The sequence below is a fragment of the Macaca mulatta genome, chromosome 9 (assembly GCF_049350105.2).
Source record: "Macaca mulatta isolate MMU2019108-1 chromosome 9, T2T-MMU8v2.0, whole genome shotgun sequence".
Lineage (NCBI taxonomy): Eukaryota > Metazoa > Chordata > Mammalia > Primates > Cercopithecidae > Macaca > Macaca mulatta.
Genome location: NC_133414.1, coordinates 75,023,193 through 75,038,957, shown reverse-complemented (window position 1 = coordinate 75,038,957; position 15,765 = coordinate 75,023,193). Strand labels below are relative to the sequence as shown.

The 15,765-nt window shown below is 36.0% G+C and overlaps 1 protein-coding gene across 6 annotated transcripts in view; it reads left to right on the top strand.

Moving 5' to 3' along the window:
• The window catches only part of ADK (adenosine kinase), a 564,565-nt gene that overhangs the window by 434,448 nt on the left and 114,352 nt on the right, over nucleotides 1-15,765 (top strand). For all 6 annotated transcript variants that reach the window (XM_028853392.2, XM_028853391.2, XM_077945182.1 and 3 more), the window contains 1 exon segment: nucleotides 5,744-5,779. In XM_028853392.2, the coding sequence (XP_028709225.1) occupies nucleotides 5,744-5,779 (36 nt within the window).

The window sequence follows — 15,765 nt, the reverse complement described above, 5'->3', positions numbered from 1 at the left end:
TTTGCTTACCCTCTGATCTGCCAACCACACTTGCTTTGAAGTTTCGGTTTTTGTTGTTTTGAAGAGATGGGGTCTTGCTATGTTGCCCAGGCATGTCTCAAATTCCTGGACACAAGCAATCCTCCCACCTCAGCCTTCCAAAATGTTGGGATTACAGGCATGAGCCCCTGCACCTGGCCACTTTGAAGATTTTATTAATGTAATTTGAATGTGAAATTATCTGAATTTTTCTTGTTAACCTCATATATAAAATGTGGGATAGGGAATCCAGGCACTGCTCACTTAGCTTGGTGCCTCTGGCTCTCATAAGACTTTTAATAAAGGTGTCAACCAGGTTTGTAGTCATCTCGCTGTTCAGCTAGGGGAGGATCTTCTTCCAAGCCCACTCGTATCTGATCACAGACTTCAGATCCTCACTGATTATTGATCATGTACCTCTCCATAGTCCTTACAACACTGCAATTTATTTCTCCTAGAGTGAGGGCTCAGAGAGAGAAGGCATGTTATCAAGAAGATGAGCAAAACATACCATCACTTTTGTCATATATTTGTTAAAGCAAGTCATTAGGTCTAGAGCACATTCAAGGGGAGGAGAATGTAGAAGGATTTGAATACCAGGTTCAAGGATCATTGGCAACCATTTTGAAGACTGCCTTCTACACATATAATCCACAGATAGGACAGATCATTAAATGTACTCTAGGTGCTCTGACACTCTCTTATTTATCCTGAGATCTTAACAAGTACTTGAATTCAATAGGCAAAATGATTTCAGTTTCACATAAAGTATTTCATTTATTCCTAACAACAATGCAACGAAATAGGTATTGTTAACCCCAATTTTATTGATGAAGAAATTGATATACTGAATGACTAGCTCAAGATTACATAGCAAATAATCTGTAAAACTGGGACCTTAGTGTAAGCCTTTTGATTCTAGATCCTGTACTCTTTCCATTGGCTATGATTGCCTCCTGACCAGTACTATGTTGCGCTTAAAGCCATTCAAAGAGAATATTATACCTCTAAATTTATATACAATTATATGAATTTTTATTATACAGAGATTTTTTTACAGAGAGAGAGAGAGAAAGAGAGACAGACACCCCCCTGTCTTAAACTCTCACCTATACCACTCCATTTAGGAGTTATAGTATTACTGAGTCAAAGTCTAATATCATAAGGCCTGCAACAGCTGTAGCAATGACACAACTGTACACAGATGCTGGCAGCCTAAAACTACACTTAGGAGGTAAATGTTTGTTGCATGGAGAGATGAACAAGCAAAGTAAAAAAACAGACCTGGTCTGGTGGCTCCATTTCCCCTTGGCTTGTCAATATACAGAAATCATTGTGTTTCTATATTGTTTGTGTTTCAACAATTGGAATTGCAGTGAGTATGGGCAAGTTATGGTTTTAGTTTAATACTGATTATAGATAATTCTACTTTATAAGTAAGAACTTGTGTTATCAGACGAAATGCAGAGAAAGTTTTCTCCTCCATAGTTGTCTTTCATATACACAAACATGCACTTGAGTTTCTTTCCTTTCCTGTGTAATCTCAGGATTGTGCTTTTTAATAGTGGCTTGCTAATCCCTTTAGCTCTTAATGTAAGTATTCCATAGTTTTCATTAACCTGATTAACATAGTTTTTCCCTAACCTCCATTCAAAAACTATATTTGGTTGTTGTTTTACCAGCACCCTTTTACCCTGGTTGCTGAAAAAGCAAGCCTACTGCAAAACCTAAGTGGTGTGGTATAGATGAGAGTCTAAGACTTTAATTATATGTCATTTTATTCACAACACTCAATTCCAGGAAGGAAGAAATGGCTCTGTTGTTGTAAAGGACATATTATGTGAGTATCATTCATTGTAAACCAAAAATGATACTGTATTATAGCATAGACAACAATGAGAACTGATTCTGAAAATGTGACCTGACTGAGAAACTGAATAATAGTGAAAGTTATCAAAATGGAAAAAAAGTGTTAATGTGAAATCCATCCTTCTTAGAAATACTCTTTCCTGGCCTGTTTAGTTTTGCTTTTGTTGCTTGTCATGCATGAATGAAAGTGCTATACTCTCAGGGGAGCAGGAAAGCCTCTGTGTCGGTTGTTTATTTCCTTAATCCCTCCTCCTTTGTGATTTTTGATGTCAGATCTAAAATGGAAAGCCTGTAAATATAATGATTATCACATGGATAATCACCTGCATTAGGAACCGCCCTGCTTTTCTATTCTAACCCGAGCTGTTCTCCACATGTCACATCCACTCTGTGGTTGGATTTTAACCTGACTGCTTCATTAGATTTGTGAAACTCAGTACAAGGCGCCCTGGGGCAGTACAGATGGGGACTTGCTTGTTTTCTTTTCTCACTTTTACTGCCAAGGCACACTAAAAAGTCCTTTTCAATTTAGTGCCATCAGTTCACTTGGAATTACCTCTGATATTTGGAACCTGTCTTACTCTTCTGCCCACCATCTATGCCTATTCTTTCTTGCTTACTTTCTGACCTCATGCCTTTTCTTTCTGCCTCTGCATGTCATGAATCTGACAACTAAAATTCTGCTTAAAATTCTTACTGGGTCAAACTGTTCCCTCGTGTTGTTTTGTTTGTTTTGCTGACAGGGAAAAATAAATGTTGTTCCATCATTGTATCTACAAACACCTTCAGATCAGAGGTTAGCTGTGGGAAAGTCTGCAGTGATATGAGCCAGCTGTCTTCTCTAATGGAGTGACTTGGGGCACCAGTCCAAGATCAAAGGAAGGTGGGAGGAAGTCAGAAGATAAGATCATTTTAAGCCACAGAACAACAAGCTTAGCTTTTCTGGTGATAGGGTACAGCTCAGCAAACCTGTGTGAGGGGGCACTAAGACAGAAAATTGAGTTGACTTTTCTTAAGTACATCTTTCCTCAGTCAGAAATATGTTGCTGCTTGAAATAGTTTACAGACATGGAAGTGTCCTAGGGCCTGGTTTCCTTAAAAGATAATAATTTGACATTTATATATGTGTCTTCTTGCAATTAGCTCCATACCATAACAGATCACAGTTAATTTTTAAAAATAATTTTTTTGGGCTGGGCACAGTAACTCACACCTGTAATCCCAGCACTTTGGGAGGCCAAGGCAGGCGGATCACCTGAGGTCAGGAGTTCGAGACCAGCCTGACCAACATGGTGAAACCCTGTCTCTGCTAAAATTACAAAATTAGCTAGGCATGGTGGGTAGTCCCAGCTACTCGGGAGGCTGAGGCAGGAGAATCGCTTTAACCCAGGAGACGGAGGTTGCAGTGAGCCAAGATCGTACCACTGCACTACAGCCAGGGCTACCAGAGCAAAAGTCCGTCTCAAAAAAAAAAAAAAAAATATATATATATATATATATATATACACACACACACACACACATAATTTTTTACAGTTAATTTATTTGTATGAGCAAAACTGGACATTAAAAAAATTTTACTATATGTGAATTTTGAGTGTTTATGGCTTAGTGCAATTTTAGTCCTACAGATTCTTCCTTTGAACTTTGTCTTACAGTCCCCAGGGGTTCTCTCATGTCTCTGATGAATATAAATAAGTGGTTCTAGTATAGCTTTTTTGTTGTCTTTTTCATGTAAGAATTTGCTTGGTTCAGAGTGACAGCTTGGGAAGCACTACATCAATAGCTTCTGAACCTTATCCTATTCCTTGATATCGCAGCCAGCAAATGTTATTGACTATGTGATGTACAAAGCTCTAACCTTGCTTGCACAAATTGACCAGTTGTCAAGATCAATATTTATTTGCTTATTTTTGTCTACATGAACTAAGGCTAACTTGGTCAGGCTTATGTTTCTCTAGTAAATAGCGTAAGGAGTTGTACTTTCAGCTTAACACTTTCTGTTGACTTCAGTGTTTAGCTGTAATCATACATTTTGACCTTTCTAAATCCTCAAAATGGTTCTCTAACCTATAGGTTATCAGTACATTGGACCATAGGTGCATACATGTATTTTTTTCCCAATGTCTTCCCAAATTTCTGCTGAAGACACTGACTATACTTTCTGCCTTACATGGCTTGATGCTGCAGTCGTTTTAGTTGAGTTGGATCTGCTCACTACTCAGGCTCAAATCCCATCCTTCTATTAATATCTCTTGGCAAAGATAATTTTGGAAGAATGTAAGTTAAGATGTAGAGACTCTTGACAGTTGTCTGCAGTTTTTTTTTTTTTCAAGAGGGAAGTAGAGTTGAAAAGTAATATTGCCTCCCTTTCTATCAGTCCCAAAATTAAAGTATATGCACAAAGAGTAAAGAAAAGGAAAGGATTTCATTACACATATGTATTTTTGTCATTCAGTAACCTGTTATAAGAGCCTTAGGGTATATAATAATCATCAGATGGTGTCCTTGAGATATTTAAAATCTAGAAGAACTTCGTGTACTAAAATTTTTTAACCATATGAATTTTTAATGCTCAACTATTGTTACCCTGTCATCTTATATTAAAGAGGATTTTTGGACTGTTTATTATAAAAAAATTCTAACAAAAAAGGAGACATTGAACCCCTACATAGCACATACACCTAGATTTAACACTTGTTAACATTTTGTCACTTTTGCTTCACTTTAATTTTTGTCTGCAGTATTCTAAAATAAATTACATATATCATGACATTTCATTCCTAAATACCTCAGGATTCATCTTAAGAATTAAGGACTTTTAAAATCAACCTGATAATTCCTAATATTATCTAATTTCCATTTCAGATTCAGATTTCTCCCCTTGTCCCAAAAATATCATTTGTAGCTAGTTTGTATAAACCAATTAAGGTTTATACATTGTTCTTGGTCATTTTCCCTTTTCTCCTTTATCATTACATTGACTTGTTAAAAACATTAAGCTAGTTGTCCTGCAGAATATCCTACCCTAGAAATTTTTTCAATTGCTTTTTCTGTATATACTTTAACTTGTTCCCCTATCCTCTGTATTTCTTATAGGCTGCAAGTTACTGGACTAAGGTTTTGATTAATTCATGTTTAAGTATTTAAGTCAGAATACTTTATAGGTGATGCTGTGAACTTCACACCGCATCATAACAGAAGGCAAAGAATATTTGGTGATCCCACTATTAGTGATGATAAGTGATAGCATCGATCACTGGGTTAAAGTGATGACAGCTTGATCCTTCCATTATAAAGTTATGCTTTGCTCCCGTGACCAGCATAAAATCTGAGATACTTTGATTCCATGGAAATACCCAGTTTTCTATCATCCTTTTTACCCAATGAATTTAACATCTACTGAGGATCCTTGCCTGCGTAAGTTTCATTATGAGGATTGCAAAAAGATGATTTTTCTGAATTTATACATTTATTAGCAGGCATTCTTCTCTACATAAGAGCTTTTTGAGAGGTATTGTTTTAATTAAAAACACAACCACCAGCGTATTCCTTGGATTGTCTTTCTTTGCTGAGGTCAGAACACCTGAACTCACTGTGGCAGCTACAGTAAAAACATGTACTACATCTTCTTTATTCCAACTTGTGAAGTGTGTTGACATTAGGCTGCCTTTTTATTATTATTATTATTCCAAGGGAAAAAAGAAATCTTTATTGCTGTAAGAATAAAAATTGAACTATGTGGGTATATTGAGATAATTGTATAAAAAAGAAGACTGAATGAGTTTCAAAAAATGGATTATTTCTTCATTACCGAGCACTTTATAATTAACTGTTCTTTTTTTTTTTATTTCAGGAAGCTGCCACTTTTGCTAGAGAGCAAGGCTTTGAGGTGAGTTAACCCACAATTGCACACTAAACAGATCCTAAAGGTTTTTTCTAGCTGATAATGAAGTTCTTTTGGACAGTGATTGATGTGCTATTATACTCTCAGAGCCTCGCAGCAGTTGCCATGGAAACTTGGCAGTCGTCATGGTTTCTTTGTTCTGCCAGCACAGTGTTATGACGCACTCTGCTAGGTCTGCACCCAACATCGCCTACAGATGTTATTTATTGAATTTTGAAAAGCCTCTTGGGAAGCCAAGAGGTTGGGCACGGTTTCAAGCTGCCTCTGCAGATACGGGGCCTGTCAGTTTGTTCAGTTAAAAAGCTACCTCATTAGCTGCATTACATTTCATAAGGATTCACTGCTAAAGCAGTGGTGGAACAAGACCAAATAATGAAATATAATGTCATTTAAATAATTTCAGCCCCATCACATGTAGATTATCATTATGCAAATTAATTTCTAAAAGGTTGTACTTAACAGTTGTTAGGAACTGATTAATTTAAATCCTGCTTTTATAAACTTACTGTTTGAACCTATCTTTTCTTCTCTCTCCCTCTTTTTTTCTGGGGAGAGGGAGGTAGCATAAAATATACACACATTTTCTGAAATAAAATATCAATAATTGGATTTAATGTCTAGGTCCTAATTCTGTTTTCCTGATACAAGTATTATCCTGTCAAGATTCAAAACTCCATGTGGTCGTTGTTGGCAAAATTGAGATAACCATGTTTTTTATCTGTATAATACCCCTCTTCCAACTGATTGTTAGAAAACACTGACTAATATGAACCCAGGTTAACTGACAGAGAATTAACTAAGTTGGAGTCTTTTATGAGTATGATATTTATTGAGTGAACTATGTAGAATGCTGTGTTCTTACAGCAACTTAAAATGTTTCAGGGTAGTAATTTTTAAAAATTTAATCTAACCACAGCCGAAATGTAGGAACTTTCTTTTTATTTGCTTATTCAGTATTGTCTATCAAGTAGGGAAGAGGTGAGTGGTGATTGGATAGTATTGGTAAGGACTAGTAAGCTCACTTTGAACTCTAGAGAAAGATATTATGTGAGTTTGTGAAACTCTTGTTTAAATGTAGTAAAGGCAGATTATCAAGCAACAAAGTAATACATGTGCATGTTATTCATGTCATCAGACTTGACAAACCAGACATAGAGCTTCCCCTTCATAGAGGAAGGCAAGGAACATGTGATACAGACACTCCATTTGAAAGACCCTATAAAAGAACTACTCCAGAATAGGAAAACTTTGCTTCTCAGTATTCAATTATTAGGAACTGCGATAGTTTCTTACAAGTTTGCTCTTTTGTGCTTTACCATATTATAGTAAATCTAGGGTTAAGTCACATACAGAAAAAGGATTTCCAAGTGGTGGGTTTTTTTCTAATTTAAGTTTCACGTTTTAATTTCCCAAAATGGTAATTATATGTAGAACAAAATGTAATCACGGGAATATTCAATTAAAAAGTCAAATGTTTTGATCATAAGAATATAAATAAAACTTTTCAGGAGTTTTTTAAAGTTTTATTTATTTTAAGTTTTAATATTTAAAAAATTATATTATATGTTGATACATCAGAATTCCCCATAGAAAAAACTTTCAGAATATACATTTGTATCCTGTCAGTTTACTGTATTACCATAAAAAATGTATTTTTGGTTCTATAAAATAACCAATTTTGTAGATACTTAGAAATATAACTTGTGTAACAAATAATCATGATCCTGTAGTGTCTACATAGCAGTTTTTAAAAAATAGTTTATTAAGCCTGATTAATACTTTTATTTCCCCCTTGAGCTACTTGCTTTTCATATGCCTGGTTTACATTCAGTCATAGAAACAAACTACTTTTTCTATTTTCTACTAACTAGCACTGTATTAACCTTTCCATTAGTTCTTACTTACTGATTCTAGAATTGTTTTTGCCATAAATCTGCCATAATTGATTACAGCATATAAGCAAAATGATAATGATTATAATCACATACCTTATTACCTCCTGACATAGCAAAACTGCTCTGTCAGTGATATTGACAGTGATATGTTAGATTAAATAAAGCACATAGTGTCTTGATGTGTCTCTTCATAGATTCCCAAAACCATCACAAGCATTGCAGAATATATTTGAACCATGAGCAGGGTACCCTCAAATAGGTATTTTTAATCAAATGTAATCCATGTATGGAACACTATCTAGAGAAATTCAATGATTTTATAATGTCACTAAAGTTTCCCAGGCCATTAGACAGAAATGGGAAAGCATAGGTTTGAAACGTGGTATTCTTAAGGAATAAAACAAAAGTAAATCACTTTATCTTAATAGTTTTCTGTGTGAAAATGCATTAATACTCTTGGCTAGTATGACAAACTAGACAAAAATCTACAGTTTATCCCTCCTAACTTTAATTTTGACTCTAAATTTGGAGCATGAATGAGAAGAAAGAAGTGAAAAGATTAAAAGAAAGGAAAGGTGAGTGTTTTTTCCTTCCATCAGTGCCGTTGTCCTACCCTCATTTTCTACTATAAATCCCAATCAGTTCCAAAAGCCACTGAGTATTGCCACTAGTGATCTGGCTGCTGACAGACCAATCCAAGCGCATCTTAAAATAACCAGTGTTTATTCATCAGGAAATATTCTCACTGGCATTGTTTTTTTTTATTTATTTATTATTATTCTGGTTAGCTTCTCTGCAAATTTTAAATAATCTTTATTTTTAAAAAAATCTTTAAACTGAAGTGGGTAATTTTCAGTTAGAAGCAGCAGCTTAGGAGGGCACTAGAGAATGAGATAAAAACTGGAGCTGGGCAGAACACAAAGCAGAAGAGAGAGGATTTTATATATATATATATATAGGTGATGGAAAATTGCATAGTGCCTGATTTAAATGACAGACCTGCTAAGAATTTAAAATGACAATTCTTGGGGTAAAAAGTTTTATAAGGCCTTTTATTATTCTAGAAAATCAGTTCAGACTGGAGTGTGTTTTTAAATCTAGCTTTTCTTGAGCTGAACTGAACTGATTAATGTTCGTATTTTTAGAACATAAATAAAAATAAGGTGCTCAAAAGCATGTTTCATTATAAAACCTTTTTTAAACTATTGAAAATTGATTAAAAAAAAGAAAACACCTCAAAACCTAAATATATATATATGTTCTCTGTATTTTCATTGTGTCTGCAACTGAGTAAATGCCAAATGATGAGAATTCATACCTTCTCTATTGGATTATTTATTTCATTTTACCCCAAGTAACAAATTTTCTTTTTTTTTTTTATTTTAGATCTCTAAGAATAATACTTCTGCCCACAGGGGAAACAATGCAATCCTTTTCCCTTTTTTCACTTCTTCCATAACCCCTGACTACCCAGAAGATCCTAGACTTGTAGTTTTTCTCTGACCAATGAGGATTCTTTCATCTCACACTGCTGAAAGAGAAAAGTATGGAATTGTGCTATCCAATATAGGATCTACTAGCCACATGTGGCTATTTAAATTAGGATTAATTAAAATTAAATAAAATTTAAAATTCATCGCTTTTCGGCCTTTTGGCTAAGATCAAGTGTAAAATTTTAAATTCAGTCCTTCAGTCATACTAGGCACATATTGAGTACTCTATAGACTATGTAGCTAGTGACTACTTTATTGGTTAATGCAGGATAGAACATATACATCATCACAGAAAGTTTCATTGATTAGCATGGGTAGAAAGTCTACAGAGAATGTATTCAGGCGGTGTTGATTACCAAAGAATTACCTTAGGTGATTTTTAGGTTCCTGTGTTCTTCACAAATATAAATAATGCAATGAATGATCACCCAGAGTTTCAGAGTTTCTGAAAATAAGAGCCTAAATCAGGCGCTGCTGGCTAAGAGAGTGTAGTGTTTTTTTGTAGGTGCCTGAACCCGAAAAGAGGACAATTTTAGCAGTTCAGTTAAGGGAAAGCGATAAGCTAGTACCATACCACTTTGATAGACCCCAAGACAAGGTGGAAGTGACCAGAGAGTGTACCATGAAAGAGAATGCAGGAAGGGTTCCTATTTTAGGTATGATGGCTATGGAATGACCCTAAAAATATGAATATCTAGCAATGACAAAAAAAAAAAAAAAAAAGCAAGACAAACAGCAAAACAAATTTCAAACAGAAAGAACAGGACTATAAAAGCCTCTGAACGAGAGAGTACTTAATGTACTAAGTACTCCAGGAACTGACAGAAGGCCAGTGTGACTGGAATGGAGTGAGTGGGGAGGGAATATGAGATCAAGCTGGCACTGACACATCATATAAACAGCATAACTATTAAAGGAGTTTCTATTTGGAAAACAAAACAAAATGGTACGGCTAGATGACTCAATGTGTGGAAACACTACAACTGGTTTTCTACAGAACTAGGTAGACTGTGACAGGATTGCTTAACCTTTGTATAATCAGCTGGTTAAAAATAGAATGAAGATTTTTCTTTATCCAGCCTATCATTGATGGGCATTTGGGTTGGTTCCAAGTCTTTGCTATTGTGAATAGTGCTGCAATAAACATATGTGGGCATGTGTCTTTATATTAGAATGATTTATAATCCTATGGGTATATACCCAGTAATGGGATTGCTGAATCAAATGGTATTTCTTGTTCTAGATCCTTGAGGAATCCAGTTCATGCTCTTTGCACGGACATGGATGAAGCTAGAAACCATCATTCTCAGCAAACTAACACAGGAACAGAAAACCAAACACCACATGTTCTCACTCATAAGTGGGAATTGAACAATGAGAACACATGGACACAGGGAGGGCAGCGTCATACACTGGGGTCTGTCGGGGGGTGGAGGGTTAGAAGAGGGATATCATTAGGAGAAATAACTAATGTAGATGACAGGTTGATGGCTGCAGCAAACCACCATGGCACGTGTATACCTCTGTAACAAACCTGCACGTTCTGTACATGTGTCCCAGAAATTAAAGTATGATTTTAAAAAAAAATTTCTAGTAATAGTAACACTACTAGTAATTAAAATGAAATGTAGTTTTACCAAAATAATAAAGTTGTGTGTAACAGAAAAAATTTAAAAAAAAGAAATTAAAATGCTACGTTGGAAAATACCTATTTCATATAAAACAAGGCAGTAAAGAAGGGATAGAACATATTTTTTAAAATATGACATATGGAAAACAAATAGCTAATGGCAGATATTAATTCAACTATATTAATAATAATGTTAATCTGGAGTAAATAATATGATAAAAAGGCAGACATTCTCAGACTGGATAAAAAAACTAAGGTCTAACTATATGCTGTCTAAAAGGGATGTATCTTCAATTCAAAGATACAAGTAGGTTAAAAAAAAAAAAAGAATGAAGAGAGTATGTTCTTTGACTTGGAATACAATGTGATCACCAATGACAATAAAAGCATAATTCTACATTTATAAAATGCTTCACAGTTTATAAAACCTTTCCCAACATATCATTAATACATTCATACTTGCACAAACCTTGAGAGATAGATAACAACAGATTTTAAAAAATAGGCTATATGGCCGGGCGTGGTGGCTCCCACGCCTGTAACCCCAGCACTTTGGGAGGCCAAGGTGGGTGGATCACCTGAGGTCAGGAGTTCGAGACCAGCCTGGCCAACATGGTGAAACCCCATCTCTACTTAAAATACAAAAAATTAGCCAGGTGTGGTGGCGAATGCCTATAATCCCAGCTACTTGGGAGGCTGAGGCAGGAGAATTGCTTGTACCAGGATGTGGAGGTTGCAGTGAGCTGAAATCGCGCCATTGCACACCAGCCTGGGCAACAAGAGCGAAACTCCAACCTCCCCCAAAAAAAAGGCTCTATGACTTGTTCAGAGTCACATAGCTAATATATTATGTAGCCAGAACCAGAACTCAGTTCTCTTATGTCTAGTGCTCTTTACTATAAACCACACAGCTTTCTCTCACACATTGTAACATGTTGGAAGAGGAGATTAGATTTCAAAATGACTTTGAGAAATGAAAAATATCTTTTTTTATTTTATTATTATTATTATTATTTTTTTTTTTTTTTGACACGGAGTCTTGCTCTGTCGCCCAGGCTGGAGTGCAGTAATGCGATCTCAGCTCACTGCAAGCTCCACCTCCCGGGTTCAGCCATTCTTCTGCCTCAGCCTCCCGAGTAGCTGGGACTACAGGCGCCCGCCAACATGCCCAGCTAATTTTTTGTATTTTTAGTAGAGATGGGGTTTCACCGTGTTAGCCAGGATGGTCTCGATCTCCTGACCTCGTGATCTGCCTGCCTCAGCCTCCAAAAGTGCTGGGATTACAGGCATGAGCCACCGCTCCCGGAGAGAAATGAAAAATACCTTGAAACTCAAATTCAAAAAACTAAAATTCAGCCAGGCACGGTGGCTTATGCCTGTAATCCCAGCACTTTGAGAGGCCAAGGCAGGCTAATCACCTGAGGTCAGGAGTTCGAGACCAGCCTGGCCAATATGGTGAGACCCTGTCTCTACTAAAAATAAAAAGATTAGCTGGGTGGGGTGGTGGGCACCTGTAATCCCAGTTACTTGGGAGGCTGAGGCAGGAGAATTGATTGAACCCAGGAGGCGGAGGTTGCAGTGAGCCAAGATCATACCATTGCACTCCAGCCTGGGCAACAAGAGCGAAACTCCATCTCAAAAAAAAAAAAAAAAAAAGCACTGAAATTCTCTGGAGTAAAAATATCAGCCAAATTAATTAAGAAAAAATAGCAGACTTAAACACAAGATGAGAAATGATTTGTGAATGTGGTAGGAAAATGGTTTAGGATGAACATGCTATAGTTTTGTGATAAAAACAACAAAAACACATTGCTAGCATTTATAGAAGCACTGTAATAATGGTTAAGTGTATTATCCTTGGAGTCAGACTCTGGGTGCTAGTCTGTTCTCCACTGCTTATATTTATGACCTTAGGCACATTACTTAGCATCTGTGACTCAGTTTCTTCATTCACAAAAAGGGATATGTATGAGTACCTACTGCCTAGAGTAGTTCAGATTTAATGAGTACTTTATTTTATTGATTGATTGATTGATTGTTTTGATACAGCCTCACTCTGTTGCCCTGGCTGGAATGCAATGGTACGATCTGAGCTCACTGCACCCTCTGCCTCCTGGGCTCAAGCAATCTGTAGATTCAATGCAATCCCTATCAAAATTCCAGTGTCATTTTTTTTCTCTCTCTCTCTCTCTCTCTTTTTTTTTTTTTTTTTTTTTTTTTTTTTTTTTTTTTTTGAGACAGGATCTGGCTTTGTCGCCCACGCTGGAGTGCAGTGGTGTGATCTCAGCTCCCTGAAACCTCTGTCTCCCAGGCTCAAGCCATCCTCCCACCTCAGCCTCCTAAGTAGCTAGGACTATAGGCGCATGCCACCACACCCAGCAAATTTTTGTATTTTTTTGTAGAGATGAAGTTTTACTATGTTGCCCAGGCTAGTCTCAAATTCCTAGGCTCAAGCGATTCACCCACCTCCACCTTCCAGAGTGCTGGGATTACAGGCATGAGCCACCACGCCTTACCTTAATGAATACTTTAGAGCTTTATACATGGCTTTTAGTTCTTCATCTATAAAATAGGGATAATAATAGTACCTACTGACTAGAGAAGTTAAGATTTAATGAGCACTTTAAAGCTATATACATAGCTCATATCTCAATTTTATGAGCTTTCAACTCATACTTCTTACTCCTCCCTGTCTTTGTCTTCTCCCTTATAGCTACTATAATTGAATTTTCCATACTCAAAACTCTTGAAGCCTTTTCTAGAGATTTTGGGGCAACCTAAAGATGTAACGATTTTAAAGAGTATTAAAATGAGAGTAATTAGAGGAAAGAAATTAGTATTTAAGTTCTTAGTATATGCTGAATATTGCATTAAGCTATTTCACTTACCTCATCTTCTTTCATCCTCACAACAATTTTTAACTTTTTATTTTAAAATAACTTAAGTCTTAGAAAAAATACAAAAATAGTACAGAATTCCCACATACCCTTCACCCAGTTTCCCCTAATATTAACATCTTACATAACCAAAGTATAAAGAATAACAGAAAATTAACATTGAACTACAATAACTGAACTATATACAGGCTTTATTCTGGTTTCAACTGTTTTTTCTCTAATTTCCTTTTTCTGTTTCAGAATCGAATCCCAATTTGCATATTTGTCATGTCTCCTTTGTCTCTTCTAATCTGTGACAGTTCCTCATTCTTGTTGTTCATGAACTTTATGCTTTCGAAAAGTACTGGTCAATCACTTTTGTAGAATGTCCTTCCATTTGAGTTTGTCTGATGTTTTCTCATGATTACATTGAGATTAGGCATTTTTGGCAGGAAAACCACAGAAGTGATATTCCTTTCTTGGTGCATCATATCAAGGAGGTACACAGTGTCACAGTTTCTTATTGTTGGTGATGCTAAACTTTGATCACTAGGTTTAGGTGGTGTTTGCTAGTTTATCCTCTGTAAAGTTACTGTTTTCCCATTGTATTTAATAAATATCTTGGAGGAGATACTACTTTGGGACTATGGAAGCATTCTGTTTTATCCACTAATTTTAGCGTTACTAAACTGATCTATCTGGGTTAAGGTGATGTCTGTCAATTTTCTCTACTATAACATTTTGATTTTTTCTTTTGTAATGAATATCTTAGGGGGACATGCTTTGAGACTAAATATCCTGTTTTCTTTAACCTTTTGCCCACTAAACTTAGCATACTTATCCCCCAAAATCTTTTAATGTGAACATTTTCTTAGTTTTGTAGATGAAGAAATGGAGCTTCGAGAGGTTTATTAACCTGGCCCAAATCACACAAATAGTAAATCCAAGCCTGTCATATTCTAAAAGTCCTTGTAATTTCATTGTTTGTTAAGATGTGTGAGCTTAATTGTAAGGGAGAAGAACCTATTGGGGACAAAGGAGAGGAATTACTGTAGAAAGAGAAATAAAGTTTTACATACATCTGGGAAGAATTATGTTTTGTACTTGGAAAGTTTATTTTGTCCTTTAATTGCCATTTTATGAGGTTTAATTTGAGACATAAGAAACATTTCTTTGATTAAATTACCAAAGCTCTCAACAAAATATATCTTCTCAAAAGTTTGGTAGAAAGCAACCATGGAACCTTTTTTTTTTTTTTTTTTTTGAGATGATGTCTCGCTCTGTCACCAGGCTGGAGTGCAGTGGCACAATCTCTGCACACTGCAACCTCTCCCTCCTGGGTTCAAGCAATTCCCCTGCCTCAGCCCTCCGGAGTAGCTGGGACTACAGGCACATGCCACCACGCCCTACTAATTTTTGTATTTTTAGTAGAGACAGAGTTTCACCATGTTGGCCAGGATGGTCTTGATCTGTTGACCTCATGATCTGCCCGCCTCGGCCTCCCAAAGTGCTGGGATTACCACTACATCCGGCCGGAATCTTATTCTTAATGTATTCCTTATACCAGCTTGAAGAAAGACTTTCTTTTAAAGAACATCTAGTACATTCATAAGATTCTGCTTTCAGGATGATAAAGTGAATGTGTTTGTCTCTTATCTTTATTAAATATGAGCTGTACTTAATCACAAGCAAAAATACCATAGTAGTAAAATATATTTGTGCTGAGGAAATTGCCAAAATATACATGAGTTGTTTTAATTATATGCGTACATTTATTTAGGTGAGTGAAGATATTACATGGCATTTTTCAGTCCTTTCAGCTGTCACTAGTCATTTCTAAAAGTCTGTCTCCTGAAACTGAGGGAATTTCTTCTCATCTTATCAGAGTTCAGGCTTAGTTCTGTTCTAAAATAAGCAACCGAAAGCGAAATAGTCAGCATGTTTGAAAAGTCAGCAGCACTGTCCTACTACAAATGGCTATTCTTTTCAGAAACAACTGTCCTCTAGAAGTCATCCTGTTATGTATATTAGAAGCTTAGCTTCATGTATTATCTAGAATTTATTAAATATTGAGTGA